Here is a 20,384-nt window from a genome sequence, read left to right as displayed (position 1 = left end):
AATGATTTGGGAAATGCAATGCAACCAGCAAAGTTGCATCTATACGCAGATGAGTCATATATTCATGTGCTCCTTCTCTGGTTCAGGCTGTTGAAGAGCTCCAGACTGCTTTTCAGTCACTGCAGGCCCCCTTTATGGTCTCAAACTGGTCTTGAATGTACAAAAAACTAAATTAATGAACTTTACCAGAGTTCGCACTCAGCCAGAGAACGTTAGCATTGTCACATATGGTGGCTTATACATTGAACAAGTGTAATCCTACAAACACCTTTGTATATGGTTGGATGACAAGTTGTCCTTTAAAGTTTATATGGATAATCTTGTGAGGAAGCTTAAATTGAAATTGTTCTTTTATTTTCGTAATAAGGCTTGCTTGCCGCTTATGGCTAGAAAGTAGCTTATTGAGGCCACTTCTCTGTAATTCAGTATGGTGATTTATTGTATATGCATGCAGGCTCCTCTGTCTTACAGAGATCAGACTGTTTATCATGCATCCTTTATTACAAATGCCAAGTCACTCACCCACCATTGCACCTTCTACCAAATGGTAGGTTGGACCTCACTTCATATACGCAGAAAGCTGCATTAGTATATGTTCATCTACAAAGCCCTTTGGGGTAAACTCCCTCTTCACCACCAGCCAAGTTCTGTTTGGTAGCATCTGAACCGTTTGGGCTACAAACCAATGGGACCCCACTATAGAAAGATTCTGAGCAACATGATGGTGTTCTTGTAAAGGCCAAAATCAATATTTTTTCCGCAAATTTTTTAATATACATTCTTAATATATACTTAAATCAAATGGCTAAATGAGCCGTAGTATGACCATCTTAAAACATTTCCACATGTCACCTTTTCATCCCACTCCCCCAACATCTTAAACTTTAAAGAATTATGCAATAAGGCCCGAGGGGTTGTGGTATATGGCCAATATACCACGGTTAACGGCTGTTCTCTGGCACGACGCAACGCAAAGTGCCTGGATACAGCACTTATCCTTGGTATATTGGCCATATACCACAAACCAGTGAGGTACCTTATTGCTATTATAAACTGGTTACCAATGTAATTAGAGCAGTGAAAATACATGTTTTTTCATATCCATGGTATACGGTCTGATATACCATGGCTGTCAGAACCACCCAGTTTATAATCTGAAATAACTGTTTGGGCAGCACCAGTCTGACATAATTGCAGGAATATTTCAAGGATGTTTACTAGGCGCACACACAAGGCCATTAGAGTTTTGTTTATTTTAGAAAACAAAGACATGCTAATCACCAAAGGATGTTTGTTACATTCCGAGGGAGGGAGCTATGAATTAATTTCAAATGTTTATTTCCCTAAAACAGATAACAAACATAAATTAGCCATCAACACCTCATACAGCTTTATTTTGTTTGGCAACAGTCATCACTGATAAAAGAAGAAATATATTCTTTAATTTCATGATTTAAATGTCATTATACAGTCCACCACCACCCTCTGATCTTTAGGCTGTCCATCTGTCCTTGGACAACCATGTATGACTGAGGTCTCCAATGAGAGGTCAGAGGTCACAGTGGTCAGAAGACATTCTCCATCTTGATCAGTTCTATTATCAACTGGATAGTCTTCTCATCTACGGGAGAGAGTAAAAGAGTAAACAACACCATTTACCACTACACAGTTAAACAACACACAGCACAATGTCATGAACACAAAAAAGAAAAATGTAGGGGGCTTAGGAAGAGACGAAGGAAACAGAAAATGAGATAGGGATTCAAGAGAAAATGGAGGGGGAAAAGACAGAAAAAGGGTAGAATATTACCTTCTAGATTCATCCTTGGGTTCTCCAGCTTCTTCTCCAGTAGTGAGTCTATGAGCTTCCTCAGATGTTTAAAGATCACTCCGATCCTCACTGGGGCCTGGGAGAGAGAGAGGAGGACAGGGAGGAACAGAGATCAGACAGAGCCTTGCTTGCGACAGTATGCTCAACTACAAGGCTTTCCTGGACCTAGATTAAGGCTGCAGTCCAAACACAGTAATTTTAGCCCTCGCAATAGCCACTTTCCCTTGGGGGAATCCTCGTCAAAACCGGATACAGTTTGATTGCCATCTTAAGTGGAGGTCCAATTCACTAACGTTGCCCCCTCGGCCCTTGATTTAGCTTGAGGGAGCGAGTGAAGAACTTTGATCACTTGTGGGGTTGATATGACCCACAATTCAATGCAAACTGTAGTCACGTGTCAAATTGAATCAACATGGCTGAATTTTCGGCATGTCAGACATAATTATGAAGGCTAGCTTGCTAAAAGAAAATATATAGGTGACATTGATTTTAGCATTGGCAAATTGGCTTAGTCTCGTAGTGAGGACCCTATAAAAACGTAGTAAGCTTCATAAACATATTTTGGGGGAAATTCAGAAATTTATTGGAATAAATAAACTATAATACTAGCTAGCCAGCTATGGGCAACTGTAGCTAGCTACTTGACAGGACTGCTAGCTAGCTGTTAACTTACTAGGTACATTAATAGCTTTAGGTTGTTTGTTTTTAAACTCAATATTTCCTCCAACAACGTTGCCTCTCCGATCAACACTCTTCCTCGCTTGGGCAAGGGACATTTAAAAGTACACTTTGTAAAACATCATTCAAGGGCTGAGGGTTTAGGGCCGAGGGCTGTCTACTTTGAATTTGGATTGTAGCCTAAGACTAGTATTGGACTATAGAGCACTTACAATGGAGATTCTCTATTGAGAAGTAATTTTATTTTTTTATCTGGGTCTGGGAAACTGGTTACAAGAGTTAGATTTTCTTTCTCTTTGTGTATCACACTGTCTCTACTGTAGCACTGACACACCACTCTAGTCATTCACGACACAGACATGTAATACAGCTGACCCAGATATGAACTCTGACCTGGAAGTGTATCCATCCATCCAGAGAGATGAGTCTCTCCCGGTGTTGTACGTCGATGTCCCCTCCAAACAGTAGCATGGGGAAGGGAGAGATCAGCGTCGTGTCCCGCAGGTAGATCTTAGAGTATTTTACCTGAGGGAGAGTCAAAATTAGATTAAAAAAATTTGCAACTTAATAGTATTTTACCTACAATTACACACAGTAAATTATTCTATTTAGGCCTACCTGGGAGTTAGAGGTTGCCCTGGCCTAGCCACACCCTTGGTTAGGATTACAAGTAGGGAGAATTTGATCCTATATCTCCAGTTAAGGGCACCTTCTACACCCAGTGAGTAATCGATTTCACCATAGAGATTACAGACGGGTAGATTGAATGATCATGGATCAATACAGTGCCTTGCGAAAGTATGCGGCCCCCTTGGACTTTGCGACCTTTTGCCACATTTCAGGCTTCAAGCATAAAGATATACAACTGTATTTTTTTGTGAAGAATCAACAACAAGTGGGACACAATCATGAAGTGGAACAACATTTATTGGATATTTCAAACTTTTTTAACAAATCAAAAACTGAAAAATTGAGCGTGCAAAATTATTCAGCCCCTTTACTTTCAGTGCAGCAAACTCTCTCCAGAAGTTCAGTGAGGATCTCTGAATGATCCAATGTTGACCTAAATGACTAATGATGATAAATACAATCCACCTGTGTGTAATAAAGTCACCGTATAAATGCACCTGCACTGTGATAGTCTCAGAGGTCCGTTAAAAGCGCAGAGAGCATCATGAAGAACAAGGAACACACCAGGCAGGTCTGAGATACTGTTGTGAAGAAGTTTAAAGCCGGATTTGGATACAAAAATATTTCCCAAGCTTTAAACGTCCCAAGGAGCACTGTGCAAGCGATAATATTGAAATGGAAGGAGTATCAGACCACTGCAAATCTACCAAGACCTGGCCGTCCCTCTAAACTTTCAGCTCATACAAGGAGAAGACTGATCAGAGATGCAGCCAAGAGGCCCATGATCACTCTGGATGAACTGCAGAGATCTACAGCTGAGGTGGGAGACTCTGTCCATATGACAACAATCAGTCGTATATTGCACAAATCTGACCTTTATGGAAGAGTGGCAAGAAGAAAACCATTTCTTAAAGATATCCATAAAAAGTGTCGTTTAGAGTTTGCCACAAGCCACCTGGGAGACACACCAAACATGTGGACGAAGGTGCTCTGGTCAGATGAAACCAAAATTGAACTTTTTGGAAACAATGCAAAACATTACGTTTGGCATAAAAGCAACACAGCTCATCACCCTGAACACACCATCCCCACTGTCAAACATGGTGGTGGCAGCATCATGGTTTGGGCCTGCTTTTCTTCAGCAGGGACAGGGAAGATGGTTAAAATTGATGGGAAGATGGATGGAGCCAAATACAGGACCATTCTGGAAGAAAACCTGATGGAGTCTGCAAAATACCTGAGACTGGGACGGAGATTTGTCTTCCAACAAGATAATGATCCAAAACATAAAGCAAAATCTACAATGGAATGGTTCAAAAATAAACATATCCAGGTGTTAGAATGGCCAAGTCAAAGTCCAGACCTGAATCCAATCGAGAATCTGTGGAAAGAACTGAAAACTGCTGTTCACAAATGCTCTCCATCCAACCTCACTGAGCTCGAGCTGTTTTGCAAGGAGGAATGGGAAAAAAATGTCAGTCTCTCGATGTGCAAAACTGATAGAGACATACCCCAAGCTACTTACAGCTGTAATCGCAGCAAAAGGTGGCGCTACAAAGTATTAACTTAAGGGGGCTGAATAATTTTGCATGCCCAATTTTTCAGTTTTTGATTTGTTAAAAAAGTTTGAAATATCCAATAAATGTCGTTCCACTTCATGATTGTGTCCCACTTGTTGTTGATTCTTCACAAAAAAATACAGTTTTATATCTTTGTTTGAAGCCTGAAATGTGGCAAAAGGTCGCAAAGTTCAAGGGGGCCGAATACTTTCGCAAGGCACTGTATATCTCTATGGGACCAACTGACCTTCTCCTGGAAGAGCAGCCAGCCGCGTGTCTGCAGGCAGCGGTTGACAGAGGAGGGGTGGACTTGGGCCTTCCCCTGGGCAGTCTCCACAGAGCACGCCACCCGGTCCAGGACGTCCACAGAGGGAGTGTAGAGGATCCGTCCCACGCTGTCATACAATCCTGCCGTCAGCACCGCGTTCAGGACACAGATCTGAGGCTTACCAAGGGGGGTGAGGGGAGCCTGGGGACCCCTGGGGTCAGACCGATCCCGGGAAGGTGGCCCTCGACCGGACCTGGAGGAACCAGAGAATCCAGCCTGGTCCATCATACGCATCAGCTCCTGTTTGATGTCCTGATGGAGAAGAGATCCAGGTTTAATGTCCTTACCAACCACTCTAAATGTCATATGATCTCTTATAACTACTGTCCCTGTGTACAGCAGTTGTACATGCTCAACAGGGTTGGGGTAAATTCAATTTCAACGGCCTCCCGAGTGACACAGTGGTCTAAGACACTGCATCGCAGTGCTAGCTGTGCCACTAGAGATTCTGGGTTGGAGTCCAGGCTCTGTCGCAGTCGGCTGCAACCGGGAGACCCATGAGGCGGCGCACAATTGTCCCAGCGTCGTCCGGGTTAGGGGAGGGTTTTGGCGGCAGGGTCCTTGTCCCATCGCACACTTGTGACTCCTGGGGCGGGCCGGGCACAGTGCACGCTGACACGGTCATGGTGTTTCCTCCGGGTTAAGTGGGCATTGTGTCAAGAAGCAGAACTCCCATACGGGAGTTGCAGCAATGAGACAAGACTGTAACTACCAATTGGATACCACGAAATTTCAATTCAAGAAGTAAACTGAAATTCGAAATTGACCCCAACCCTGACGCTCACTGTTAAAGCATATCAGATGAGAGAACCATACACACAAGTTAGAAAATAGAGTACCTCTATGGTGATGAGGGCGGTACGGTTCAGGAAGTGTTTCCTGCAGTAGGCCATTTCGGCTCGATATCCCTCACTGCGTATGTTCTTCCACCTGTTAGCAGAACAATACCATTAGAGAACAGAAACCAAGATGGTGGCTGAGCCATTAAAATGGCACAGGAACAATCAACTTCTTCAGGGTTAGGCTATGTGTTATTGCTTTTAAAAAAATGTATTAGGCATAATATGGAATAAAATTTATTGAAACAGAGAGGGACTAGGTGAACTTGACCAAGAAACACATGTTTTCTTTACTGTCGCAAAACAATTTGCTGCCACGTGCCCTGAACTGAACATGACCTTGAATTATCTATCTCAGATTTTGGTCATTCATACTCTTGAAACGAGATGCACGTACCCCAGGTAAGCATTGTAGATAGTCAGGTGATCTGAGTTGGCTACAGCCAGGGCAGCTTTAGCCAGGTTAGCCTGATCCTTCTGGTTCATGGGTGTGGCAAAGGGAGACTTCTCCGAGATCGCTGCTGCTATAGTCGCCTGCAATACAATTACATTCAGTCATTATGGAAATTAGATTTATCCTTTAAAGCTGGAATCCTTTGTTGCTACATCTATTTTTGGACTTAAAAATAAATGATATACCCATTTATTCTTGAAGAAAATAACTTCTAAATGCCTCATGAGCTTAGTTCAACTGTCGTACCCCATCAGTACCCAAAGTATAAGCTTGTTTTACTCCAATATTTGTAAACAATGTCAAATGTAAACAAACACTGTATAGCCTGAAAACATGGTTAAAACTACAACTTTGATATCATGGATCGTCAGTCCTTGAATCCATAGCTCTTGTCTATGAATTTGAGAGTGGTTAAATTTCTCCAGGCCCATCCCTCAGCTTTTTTACCAAGACACAGGCGGGGTGACTGCTTTGTTCTTGTTTCAATAAAGGATTCTAGCTTTAACTAGGTGAGTCCCATTTCACATGGTTGATTGCTGATTTTGCAAGCAGTTAATACAATGCTAATTCAGAAATGTATGACACCCCGCATGGACTGTAACTTACAATGGGGTCCAGGCAGCCCAAGATGGCACCAAAGATGAGCATCTTGCCGATCTTGACGTTGACAGGCAAGGTGGCGAGATGGTGACCCAGCGGGGTGAGGGCGTGGCCCTCCGGTATACACGCTCCGATCCTCCGGAGCAGGCACACGGCGTTACTCACAGACTGGGGCTGGGGTGCGTCTAGGGCTCGACACAGGAACTCCTCTGGAGAGCCATACTCACATTTCTGTACAGGGGACAGAGACGGAACAGTGATGGTTAGGGTGGTTTACAGTGGTTAGGGTGGTTACGGTGGTTTACAGTGGTTGGGGTGGTTTACAGTGGTTAGGGTGGTTTACAGTGGTTTACAGTGGTTAGGGTGGTTTACAGTGGTTAGGGTGGTTTACAGTGGTTAGGGTGGTTTACAGTGGTTAGGGTGGTTTACAGTGGTTAGGGTGGTTTACAGTGGTTAGGGTGATTTACAGTGGTTAGGGTGGTTTACAGTGGTTAACAGTGGTTGGGGTGGTTACGGTGGTTTACAGTGGTTGGGGTGGTTACGGTGGTTTAAAGTGGTTAGGGTGGTTGGGGTGGTTACGGTGGTTTACAGTGGTTGGGGTGGTTTACAGTGGTTAGGGTGGTTGGGGTGGTCTACAGTGGTTAGGGTGGTTGCGTGGTTTACAGTGGTTAGGGTGGTTTACAGTGGTTAGGGTGGTTACGGTCATTTACAGTGGTTAGGGTGGTTACGGTGGTTTACAGTGGTTGGGGTGGTTAGGGTGGTTGGGGTGGTTACGATGGTTTACAGTGGTTGGGGTGGTTTACAGTGGTGAGGGTGGTTACGTGGTTAGGGTGGTTATGGTGGTTTACAGTGGTTAGGGTGGTTGGGGAGGTTACGGTGGTTTACAGTGGTTAGGGTGGTTACGGTGGTTTACCGTGGTTGGGGTGGTTTACAGTGGTTAGGGTGGTTACGGTGGTTTACAGTGGTTAGGGTGGTTTACAGTGGTTGGGGTGGTTACGGTGGGGCGGCAGCGTAGCCTAGTGGTTAGAGTGTTGGACTAGTAACCGGAAGGTTGCGAGTTCAAACCCCGAGCTGACAAGGTAAAAATCTGTGGTTCTGCCCCTGAACAGGCAGTTAACCCACTGTTCCCAGGCCGTCATTGAAAATAAGAATTTGTTCTTAACTGACTTGCCTGGTTAAATAAATAAATAAATAAAATGGTTTACGGTGGTTTACAGTGGTTTACAGTGGTTACGGTGGTTTACAGTGGTTTACAGTGGTTGGGGTGGTTACGGTGATTTAGGGTGGTTGGGGTGGTTGGGGTGGTTACGGTGATTTAGGGTGGTTAGGGTGGTTACAGTGGTGAGGGTGGTTGGGGAGGTTACGGTGGTTTACAGTGGTTGGGGTGGTTTACAGTCGTTACGGTGGTTTACAGTCGTTTACAGTGGTTGGGGTGGTTATGCTGGTTTATAGTGGTTAGGGTGGTTGGGGTGGTTTACAGTGGTTAGGGTGGTTACGGTGGTTGGGGTGGTTTACAGTGGTTGGGGTGGTTGGGGTGGTTATGGTGGTTTACAGTGGTTAGGGTGGTTGGGATGGTTACGGTGGTTTACATTGGTTAGGGTGGTTGGGATGGTTACGGTGGTTGGGATGGTTACGGTGGTTTACAGTGGTTGGGGTGGTTTACAGTGGTTGGGGTGGTTTACAGTGGTTGGGGTGGTTTACAGTGGTTGGGGTGGTTTACAGTGGTTGGGGTGGTTACGCTGGTTTACAGTGGTTGGGGTGGTTTACAGTGGTTAGGGTGGTTTACAGTGGTTGGGGTGGTTAGGGTGGTTACGCTGGTTTACAGTGGTTGGGGTGGTTTACAGTGGTTGGGGTGGTTCACAGTGGTTGGGGTCGTTACGGTGGTTTACAGTGGTTAGGGTGGTTCACAGTGGTTGGGGTCGTTAGGGTGGTTTACAGTGATTAGGGTGGTTTACAGTGGTTGGGGTGGTTTACAGTGGTTAGTGTGGTTCACAGTGGTTGGGGTCGTTACGGTGGTTTACAGTGGTTAGGGTGGTTTACAGTGATTAGGGTGGTTTACAGTGGTTGGGGTGGTTTACAGTGGTTAGGGTGGTTTACAGTGGTTAAGGTGGTTTACAGTGGTTAAGGTGGTTTACAGTGGTTGGGGTGGTTTACAGTGGTTAGGGTGGTTTACAGTGGTTAAGGTGGTTTACAGTGGTTAGGGTGGTTTACAGTGGTTAGGGTGGTTTACAGTGGTTAAGGTGGTTTACAGTGGTTGGGGTGGTTACGGTGGTTTAGTGGTTATGGTGGTTTACAGTGGTTATGGTGGTTTACAGTGGTTAGGGTGGTTTACAGTGGTTAGGGTGGTTTACAGTGGTTAGGGTGGTTTACAGTGGTTAGGGTGGTTTACAGTGGTTAAGGTGGTTTACAGTGGTTGGGGTGGTTACGGTGGTTTACAGTGGTTAGGGTGGATTACAGTGGTTAGGGTGGTTTACAGTGGTTAGGGTGGTTTACAGTGGTTAAGGTGGTTTACAGTGGTTGGGGTGGTTACGGTGGTTTACAGTGGTTAGGGTGGTTTGGGGTGGTTGGGGTGGTTAGAGTGGTTTACAGTGGTTGGGGTGGTTACGGTGGTTTACAGTGGTTACGGAGGTTTACAGTGGTTACGGTGGTTTACAGTGGTTACGGTGGTTGGGGTGGTTACGGTGGTTTCCAGTGTTTAGGGTGGTTGGGGTGGTTACGGTGGTTAGGGTGGTTTCCAGTGGTTGGGATGGTTTCCAGTGGTTAGGGTGGTAGGGGCGGTTTCCAGTGGTTGGGGTGGTTTCCAGTGGTTAGGGTGGTAGGGGCGGTTTCCAGTGGTTGGGTGGTAGGGGCGGTTTCCAGTGGTTGGGGTGGTTTCCAGTGGTTAGGGTGGTTTCCAGTGGTTAGGGTGGTTTCCAGTGGTTAGGGTGGTTTCCAGTGGTTAGGGTGGTTACGGTGGTTTACAGTGGTTGGGTTTTTTACAGTGGTTTACAGTAGTTGGGGTGGTTAGGGTGGTTACGGTGGTTTACAGGGGTTGGGGTGGTTACGGTGATTTGGGGTGGTTACGGTGGTTTACAGTGGTTACGGTGGTTTACAGTGGTTGGGGTGGTTTACCGTGGTTGGGGTGGTTACGGTGGTTTACAGTGGATGGGGCGGTTACGGCGGTTGGGGTGGTTACGGTGGTTTACAGTGGTTGGGGTGGTTTACAGAGGTTAGGGTGGTCTACAGTGGTTAGGGTGGTTTACAGTAGTTGGGGTGGTTAGGGTGGTTACGGTGGTTTATAGTGGTTAGGGTGGTTTACAGTGGTTGGGGTGGTTACGGTGGTTTGGGGTGGTTAACGGTGATTTGGGGTGGTTACATTGAGATTGCCATCTATTTGTCAAGTGAGCCCTGTGAGTGGATTGTTCCTGTGTCTGTTATGAAGAATATCTAGGAATAATTAAGCAATAAGGCACTTTGGGGGGGGGGGGGGGGGTTGTGGTAAATAGCCAAATATACCACAGCTAAGGGCTGTTCTTAGGCACAGTCCTTAGCTGTGGTATATTGGCCATTTAACACAAACCCCAGCTGCCTTATTGCTATTATAATGTAATTAGAGCAGTAAAAATAAATGTTTTGTCATACCCGTGGTATCTACAGTCTGATATACCACGGCTGTCAGCCAAATCACCATTCAGGGCACGAACCACCCAGTTTACAGTTGTCAGTGTACCATGATATGAAGACACAGCTCCTCCAGTGGAACCCTCAGTATCTCTGGTATGGAGTAATCCATGAAAGCCTGAAACCTGTTACATAGAAGAACATTCACAATCAGGCTGTAACTTGTGTAGCTGCTGACCTCAGATAAGGCAGTAGAGGTATTTGTGTCGTAGACAGCAACTTGTTCTGTGATTGAGAGAGGAGGGGCTGACCTGAATTTGGGGTACAGGCGGAAGCAGAAGCCATCCCGCACGCGTCCTGCCCTGCCTTGCCTCTGGAGGGCGCTGGCCTTGCTGACAAACGTCTCCACCAGGGAACTCATCTGGCTACTCTCATGGTACTTGTTTTCTTTGGTCTTTCCGGTATCAATAACGAACACAACATCAGGTATTGTTACTCCAGTTTCCGCTATGTTTGTGGACAGCACAATCTAAAATAGGGTAGACAGGGTAATAAAAATTTGTTTTTCACTTTTGTTAATTCATAGCAATATGGATCGCAGTTCATCACTGCACTAAACAAAGAAACCCCAGTACCTTTCTAACTCCAGTAGGGGGCACTGTAAATGCAGCAGCCTGGTCCTTAGATGACAGTGTGGAGTGCAGGGCTACCAGTTTGTACCTGGACAGTGAGACATAAACCAATCTCTTTATGAAAGCTAAAACCTTTGCTACAACAAAATAGTTTATAAATTAATTTAGAAATTGCTAGCACGCAAGATGGTATTCTTCTCAGGATGACATTGTCAGTGAAGACTATAAACTCACCTGTCTTTGCCACGGAACCTCTTGTCTGTGGAGAGCAGGTCATAAAGCTGTTGGATGTGGGCCAGACCTGGGAGGAACACCAGAACAGCTCCATCCACCACTGCAAACTGAGGAGACTTATCTGGGGAAGGGAAAAATATATTACAGTTGGCGCAACACCTATCAATCAATCAACATCTAAATTGCCCCAACATGTAGTACAGTCATATCAACAACCATAAACCAAATATAAACTGGACTAACTCTCCAGTCTCCAGCTCTCTCCACGTCCTCACACTGGGCTGAATGAACCCGCAACTCTGTCCAGGAGCTGTGTATTTACCCAGGTAGTCGAGCAAGTCCAGGACCAGTTCCATGTTGATTTTGTTGGGGTTCATGTACTGCAGGGCGTGGCGGGTCCGGCTGCTGAAGTGGTCCAGGTCAGGACCCAGGTCCCAGCCAGAGCCTGAGTCTTTCACTATAAACTCCTGGAGAACACACACAAAACACCATGAGTTACATATTGGTTCCTGTTCACTGTAATGCACAACATGGATCCGAGGCATTTACAGTAGTGTAGAATAGGATCGCACACAGCACAATGATTCAGTATAGTTAAGGAAATAAGGCATTTCTACAGTGTTTTCAGAGACAAGTCAGTAATCAATCTGACCCTGAGACCCAATGCAGCAGGTAGGTACTATCACCAGGCCCCTCAATCCCAAAGATCTCACCCCTCTGTCACACCCCCTCTCACCTGGTGCTGCATGCTCTTTCCTCCTTTCTGCGTGAAGTTGATGTTGACCTCCTCCTCCTCCTCCAGGATCTTCTGGCTGTATTCAGAGTCCTTCTCCAGAACATAGCCTGTCTCCTCCACTATGTCCTCCAGATGGAACACCTGACAATAGAGGTGCAAAGCACTTCAGAACCACAGAAATATAATCACTTTCCGCTTTATTGCCATGGGGACACTCAAAATGGCCGACCAGTCCACCCATTATGACATTTTATTTCACCTTTCTATTCATTTTAATGATATGGTCAGAACACATCAGGACAACACCATACAGCACGATACAACAGAATACCTGAGAGACACACTGTAACAATGCTCTACTACATCGATCGCTGAAATAACATTTTATATCAGGACAACCACAAGTAGTATGATACAAATAACATCATTTTTGGCACTTAGACAGACTAGGACAGGAATATAATTCACTTGTGATGGAAAATACAATTTAAACAGAAAATACAGTTCATATTTTCATATCTGTGAACTATAGGGAAATGAAAAGTTCCCGACATCTAACCTCGACAGGGAAGGTTCTGCCAGGGATGTTGACTATAGGACAGCGGTTGAAGTAGGCAGCGAACTTATCACAGTCGACCGTGGCGCTCATCATGACCAGGTGCAGGTTGGACCGTTTCTGGACCATGTCCTTCAGGATGGTCAGCAGGAAATCAGACTGGACGCTGCGTTCATGGACCTAGAATGGATGAGACAGACAGCGTGTTTGATGGGATCGGTTTGAGCAAGGCAAAAGCGCAGCATAGTTTATTTTGGTTATTTGGCATGCAGGGTAATATGTAGATTAGTAAGTCTGCCCAGTTTGGCTGCAATGTAGTTGATCTGAAACATGCACAGACTGAAGTGTGAGAGTCTGATCGAACCCTGGGCACAGTGGGCAGTGTGTAAGAGGTCAGGTGTCTAGACTAGAGTTTTCATAGATCCACCTGGACACAAATTCCACAGATGCAATCGGGAACCGAGCGGGTCCAGATCCAGAATTCGAAATAATTTCACAGGTCTGTCAGATCTGTTATGGTTGTCATGGGTCAAATCAAATTGTATTAGTCACATGTGCCAAATAAAACAGTGAAATGCTTACTTATGAGCCCCTAACCAACAATGCAGTTAAAAAGAATAAGAGTAAGAATAAGTAATAAAAGTAACTAAGTAATTAAAGAGCAGTAGTAAAATAACAATAGCGAGACTATACACAGAGGGGTACCGGTACAGAGTCAATGTGCGGGGGCACCGGTTAGTTGAGGTAATATGTACATGTAGGTAGAGTTATTAAAGTGACTATGTATTGATGGTAACAACAGAGTAGCAGCGGTGTAAAGGGGGGGGGGGGTGCAAATAGTCTGGGTAGCCATTTGATTAGATGGTCAGGAGTCTTATGGCTTGGGGGTAGGAGCGGTTTAGAAGCTTCTTCGACCTAGACTTGGCACTCCGGTACCGCTTGCCCTGCGGAAGCAGAAAGAACAGTCTATGACTAGGGTGGCTGGAGTCTTTGACAACTTTTAGGGCCTTCCTCTGACACCGCCTGGTGCAGAGGTCCTGGATGGCAGGAAGCTTGGCCCCAGTGATGTACTGGGCCGTTCGCACTACCCTCTGTAGTGCCTTGCAGTCGGAAGCCGAGCAGTTGCCATACCAGGCAATGATGCAAACAGAGGAAGCTCTCGATGGTGTAGCTGTAGAACCTTTTGAGGATCTGAAGACATGCCAAATATTTTCAGTCTCCTGAGGGGGAATAGGTTTTGTCATGCCCACTTCACAACGGACTTGGTGTGCTTAGACCATGTTAGTTTGTTGGTGATGTGGACACCAAGGAACTTGAAGCTCTCAACCTGCTCCACTACAGCCCTGTCGATGAGAATGGTGGCGAGCAATGTCCTCTTTTTCCTGTAGTCCACAATAATCTCCTGTCTTGATCACGTTGAGGGAAAGGTTGTTGTCCTGGCATCACACAGCCAGGTCTCTGACCTCCTCCATATAGACTGTCTCGTCGCTGATCACTGTTGTGTCATCTGCAAACTTCATGTTGGAGTCGTGCCTGGCAGTGCCGTCATGAGTGAACAGGGAGTACAGGAGGGGACTGAGCACGCACCCCTGAGGGGCCCCCATGTTGAGGATCAGCGTGGCGGATGTGTTGTTACCTACCCTTACCACCTGGAGGCACCTGAATAGCATTCTCACATGTGTTCCTTTTGTCCAGGTGGGAAATGGCCGTGTGGAGTGCAATCAAGATTGCATCATCTGTGGATCTGTTAGGGCAGTATGCAAATTGGAGTGGGTCTAGAGTCTCTGGGATAATGGTGTTGATGTGTCGGTATTACAGACTCAAGACAGGGATAGGTTGAAAATGTCAGTGAAGACACTTGCCAGTTGGTCAGCATATGGTTGCATTACATGTCTTGGAAATCAGTCTGGCCCTGCGGCCTTGTGAATGTTGACCTGTTTAAAGGTCTTATATCGGCTGCGGAGAGCATGATTACACAGTCTTCCGGCAGCAGCTGGTGCTCTCATGCATGTTTCAGTGTTATTTGCCTCGAAGCGAGCATAGAAGTAGTTTAGCTCGTCTGCTAGGCCTGTGTCACTGGGCAGCTCTTGGCTGTGCTTCCCTTTATAGTCTGTAATGGGTTGCAAGCCCTGTCACATCCGACGAGCGTCAGAGCCGGTGTAGTACGATTCGATCTTAGTCCTGTATTGACGATTTGCCGGTTCGTCGTTTGATGGTTCGTCGGAGGGCATAGCGGGATTTCTTATAAGCTCCCGGGTTAGAGCCCTGCTCCTTAAAAGTGGCAGCTCTAGCCATTAGCTCAGTGTGGATGTTGCCTGTAATCCATGGCTTCTGGTTGGGGTATGTATGTACGTACGGTCACTTTGGGGATGACATCAATGCACTTATTGATAGACCCAATTGTGTTATATTCACCTACATTCAATTCACATTTACACAAACTTCAGAGTGTTTTCTTTCAAATGGTACCAATAATATGCATATCCTTGGTTCTGTGCCTGAGCTACAGGCAGTTAGATTTGGGTATGTCTTCAGGCAGAAATTTAAAAAAGTAGGGGGGTTTTAACATAATCACTAGTAAACTACACATGATTGATGATATTACTAGTTTATCTAGCTTGTCCTGTGTTGCATATAATCGATGCGGTGCCTGTTTATTTATCATCAAATCACAGCCTATTTCGCCAAATGGGTGATTATTTAACAAGCGCATTCGCGAAAAAAGCACTGTCGTTGCACCAATGTGTACCTAACCATAAACATCAATGCCCTTCTTTAAAATCAAAACACAAGTATATATGGTTAAACCTGCATATTTTGTTAATATTGCCTGCTAACATTAATTTCTTTTAACTACAGACATTTTTTTTTGCGTTCCGTGCAAGCAGTGCAGCAGTTTGGGCCGCCTGGCTCGTTGCAAACTGTGTGAAGACCATTTAATCCTAATAAAGACCATAATTAATTTGCCAGAATTGTACAGAATTATGACATAACATTTAAGGTTCTGCAACGTAACAGCAATATTTAGACTTAGGGATGCCACCCGTTAGATAAAATACGGAACGGTTCTGTATTTCACCGAAAGAATAAACGTTTTGTTTTCGAAATGATAGGTCATTATTATGGTCAAATCTGGAAACTAAGGCTCGTATTTCTGTGCGTTATTATGTTATAATTAAGTCTATGATTTGATAGAGCAGTCTGACTGAGCCTTGGTAGGCTCGTAGGCATTCATTCAAATAGCACTTTCGTGCGTTTGCCAGCAGCTCTTCGCTGTGCTTCAAGCATTGAGCTTTTTATGACTTCAAGCCTATCAACTCCCGAGATTAGGCTGGTGTAACCGATGTGAAATGGCTAACTAGTTAGCTTGGCGCGCGCTAATAGCGTTTCAATCGGTGACGTCACTCGCTCCGAGACCTTGAAGTAGTTGTCCCTTGCAGAGCAAGGGGAACGTGGCTTTTGTGGAGCGATGGGTAACGACATTTCGTGGGTGGCTGTTGTCGTTGTGTTCCTGGTTTTAGCCCAGGTAGGGGCGAGGAGAGGGACGGAAGCATGATTCACAATATACACTGAAAGAATTCAGACCCATTACTTTTTTCACATTTTGTTACTTTACAGCTGTAATCGCTGCCAAAAGGTGCTTCAACAAAGTACTGAGTAAAGGGTCTGAATACTTAAATGTTATATTTCAGTCCATGTTTTTTTATACATTTGTAAAAATGCATGAAACCGGTTTTTGCTTTGTCATTATATAGGGTATTATGTATAGATTGAGAGGGTATTGTGTATAAATGAGGTACATCTATTTTAGAAGGCTGTAAAGTAACAAAATGTGAAAAAAAATCAAGAAGTCTGAATTCTTTCCGAATGCAGTGTATATTGTGAATCACCCATAAGTTTGAAAATAATCTTATATGATTTCTAGGCCATGTCACCCAGTTCTAAGAATATGGTCATTCAGTGGACATAAGGAAAGATGAGTAACTCAGTGAACATATGGTACAGAAGACCAAGTCATGCTGTTCAATGAGGAACATCAGAATTTCAGATCAACTGACTGAATTGAAATGAAGGGTTTGACTACAACCCCGAATCAATGCATGACATAAGGAGAGCTGAGCAACTCATGGTTCAGTTTAAACTGAACAGATCTTGAATCAGTTAAACATTGTCATCACGTCTTTCTCTCACCACAGGAGTTTCAGAGTATGAAACATGAACATAGAGTTTGACCCTGCCATTGAAATCAATACCAGCTGTTGGTGAGGGACTTAAAAGGGGAAATCAGCAGTTGCTACATCCATTTCCAGAGTTCTAAATTAATGATATGTACCCATTGATTCTTGAAGAACATAACTTCTCAATGCTTCATGAGCTGCCACACTCCAATGTTAGTAAACAACGTAAATGTAAACACACCATAATAAGCCTGAAAAACACACATCCATAGCTTTATGAATTTATGAGTGGTTACATTTCTTCATCCCCACCCATCAGCTTTTTACCGAAACAGTGGCGGGGAGTGCACTTCGTTATCGTTTCTGTTTTGAGTAGAGGTCGACCGATTAAATCGGAATGACCAATTAATTAGGGCCGATTTCAAGTTATCATAATCGGAAATCGGTATTTTTGGACGCCGATTAAAAAAAATATATATTTTTACAACTTTATTTAACGAGACAAGTCAGTTAAGAACACATTCTTATTTTCAATGATGGCCTAGGAAAAGTGGGTTAACTGCCTTGTTCAGGGGCAGAACGACAGATTTTTACCTTGTCAGCTCAGGGATTCAATCTTACAACCTTACGGTTAACTAGTCCAAAGCTCTAACCACCTGCTTCACGAGAAGCCTGCCTGTTACGTGAATGCAGTAAGAAGCCAAGGTAAGTTGCTAGCTAGCATTAAACTTATCTTATAAAAAACAATCAATCATAATCACTACTTACTTACACATGGTTGATGATATTACTAGTTGATCTACAGTCTCCTGTGTTGCATATGAAATCAAAGTTTATTTGTCACGTGCACCAAATACAACAGGTGTCAACCTTACAGTGAAATGCTTACTTACAGGCTCTAACAAATGGTGCGGAAAAAATGGTATTTGTGTGTGTAGGGTAAGAAACAAAACAGTAAAAAGACATTTGAAAAAAAGAGTAGCAAGGCTATATACAGACACCTGTTAGTCAGGCTTATTGAGGTAGTATGTATATACATATAATTCTGTGTGATTATTTAGGTATTTAGTAAATAAATAATTAAGCCTATTTGTGTATTGCTGATTGAACTTATTAGCTAGGGTTCGTGCAGATAACCCATTTCTTACAACAATCAGAATGAGACTGATCAAGGTGCCGATTAATAATTGACTGCTATTGATATAAAAGATCTTCAGATCTTTAAGAGAGTGGATTCAGGAGATAACCGCTCTATATAAACTAATTCTTCCCCAGGTTATTAATGGTTTAATTCAATCACGTAGTAAATTAAACGTTAGGTAATCGATTTGATAAAATAGCATGTCATATAATCATAGTCAGAGATACGACAGGCCAGATTGGGAATTCAGCCAGGACATCGGGGTTGACACTAGAGGTCGACCGATTAATCGGAATGGCCGACTAATTAGGGCCAATTTCAAGTTTTCATAACAATCGGTATTTTTGGATGCCGATTTTGCCTTTTTTTTACACCTTTATTTAACTAAGCAAGTCAGTTAAGGACACATTCTTATTTTCAATGATGGCCTAGGAACAGTGTGTTAACTGCCATGTTCAGGGGCAGAACCACAGATTTTTACCTTGTCAGCTCTGGGATTCAATCTTATAACCTTACGGTTAACTAGTCCAACGCTCTAACCACCTGCCTCACGAGAAGCCTGCCTCTTATGCGAATGCAGTAAGAACCCAAGGTAAGTTGCTAGCTAGCATTAAACTTATCTTATAAAAAAATCAATAGTTAACTACACATGGTTGATATATTACTAGCTTATCTAGCGTGTCCTGCGTTGCATTTAATTAATGCAACGCAGGGGGATGATTTAACAAAAGCACATTTGCGAAATTTCACTGAAATAAACGTTTTGTTTTCGAAATTATAGTTTCCGGATTCGACCATATTAATGACCAAAGGCTTTTATTTTTGTTTGTTATTATGTTAGAATTAAGTCTATGATTTGATATTTGATAGAGCAGTCTGACTGAGCGATGGTAGGCAGCAGCAGGCTCGTAAGCATTCATTCAAACAGCACTTTTGTGCATTTTGCCAGCAGCTCTTCGCAAGCACAGCATTGTTTATGACTTCAAGCCTATCAACTCCCCAGATTAGGCGGGTGTAACCAATGTGAAATGGCTAGCTAGTTAGCGGAGTGCGCGCAAACATCACTCGCTCTGAGACTTGGAGTGGTTGTTCCCCTTGCTCTGCAAGGGCCGCGGCATCTGTGGAGCGATGGGTAAGGCTGCTTCGAGGGTGGTTGTTGTCGATGTGTTCCTGGTTCGAGCCCAGGTAGGGGCGAGGAGAGGGACGGAAGCTATACTGTTACACTGGCAATCCTAAAGTGCCTATAAGAACATCCAATAGTTAAAGGTATATGAAATACAAAATGGTATAGAGAAAAATAGTCCTATAAATACTATATTAACTACAACCTAAAACCTCTTACCTTGGAGTATTGAAGACTCATGTTAAAAGGAGCCACCAACTTTCATATGTTCTCATGTTCTGAGCAGGAAACTCAAACATTAGCTTTTTTACATGGCAAATATATTGCACTTTTACTTTCTTCTCCAACACTTTGTTTTTGCATTATTTAAACCAAATTTAACATGTTTCATTATTTACTTGAGGCTAAATGGATTTTTATTCATGTATTATATAAAGTTAAAATAAGTGTTCATTCAGTATTGTTGTAATTATCATTATTACAAAAAAAACCACACAATTGTTTTTTATATATATAATAATAATAATAATAATGATAAAAAAATAAATAAAAAAAATAAAAATAAAAAAAATATAAAAAAATAAGCCAATTAACCAGTATCGGCTTTTTTTGATCCTCCAATAAATCGGTATTGGCGGTGAAAAATCATAATCGATCAACATTTACATTTAAGTCATTTAGCAGACGCTCTTATCCAGAGCGACTTACAAATTGGTGCATTCACCTTATGACATCCAGTGGAACAGTCACTTTACAATAGTGCATCTAAATCTTAAAGGGGGGGGGGGTGAGAGGGATTACTTATCCTATCCTAGGTATTCCTTAAAGAGGTGGGGTTTCAGGTATCTACGGAAGGATCAACCTCTAGTTGACACCCCTACTCTTACGATAAGTGCCATGGGATCTTTAGTGACCACAGAGAGTCAGGACACCCGTTTAATGTCCCATCCAAAAGACGGCACCCTACACAGGGCAACGTTCCCAATCACTGCCCTGGGGCATTGGGCTATTTTTTTTTAGACCAGAGGAAAGTGTGCCTCCTCTATGGCTCTTCAACACCACTTCCAGTAGCATCTGGTCTCCCATCCAGGGACTGACCAGGACCAACCCTGCTTCAGAAGCAAGCCAGCAGTGTGATGCAGGGTGGTATGCTGCTGGTAAAGTATCTTAAAAAAATGAAATAGAGGCCTCCTTACATTTACATTTAAGTCATTTAGCAGACGCTCTTATCCAGAGTGACTTACAAATTGGTGCATTCACCTTAT

General features: G+C 43.8%; 1 protein-coding gene across 1 annotated transcript in view; it reads right to left on the bottom strand.

Annotated features, from left to right (window-relative positions):
• Nucleotides 1-1,321: 1,321 nt before the first annotated feature.
• dhx29 (DEAH (Asp-Glu-Ala-His) box polypeptide 29) overlaps nt 1,322-20,384 on the bottom strand; it is a 28,699-nt gene continuing 9,636 nt past the window's right edge. Inside the window, exons 14-27 of the mRNA XM_046307100.1 lie at nt 12,681-12,857; nt 12,122-12,262; nt 11,708-11,852; nt 11,386-11,506; nt 11,155-11,239; nt 10,831-11,048; nt 10,629-10,704; nt 6,926-7,150; nt 6,263-6,399; nt 5,866-5,956; nt 4,946-5,278; nt 2,903-3,034; nt 1,811-1,907; nt 1,322-1,621 (exon numbers count right to left, since the gene is read on the bottom strand). Coding sequence (XP_046163056.1) covers nt 1,566-1,621; nt 1,811-1,907; nt 2,903-3,034; nt 4,946-5,278; nt 5,866-5,956; nt 6,263-6,399; nt 6,926-7,150; nt 10,629-10,704; nt 10,831-11,048; nt 11,155-11,239; nt 11,386-11,506; nt 11,708-11,852; nt 12,122-12,262; nt 12,681-12,857 — 2,034 coding nt within the window. The 3' untranslated portion in view covers nt 1,322-1,565. The remainder of the gene's footprint in view (nt 1,622-1,810; nt 1,908-2,902; nt 3,035-4,945; nt 5,279-5,865; nt 5,957-6,262; nt 6,400-6,925; nt 7,151-10,628; nt 10,705-10,830; nt 11,049-11,154; nt 11,240-11,385; nt 11,507-11,707; nt 11,853-12,121; nt 12,263-12,680; nt 12,858-20,384) is intronic.

Source organism: Oncorhynchus gorbuscha, linkage group LG16, assembly GCF_021184085.1.
Source record: "Oncorhynchus gorbuscha isolate QuinsamMale2020 ecotype Even-year linkage group LG16, OgorEven_v1.0, whole genome shotgun sequence".
Taxonomy (NCBI): domain Eukaryota; kingdom Metazoa; phylum Chordata; class Actinopteri; order Salmoniformes; family Salmonidae; genus Oncorhynchus; species Oncorhynchus gorbuscha.
The sequence above is the reverse complement of the archived record's forward strand: the minus strand, read 5'-3'. Positions and strand labels throughout refer to the sequence as shown.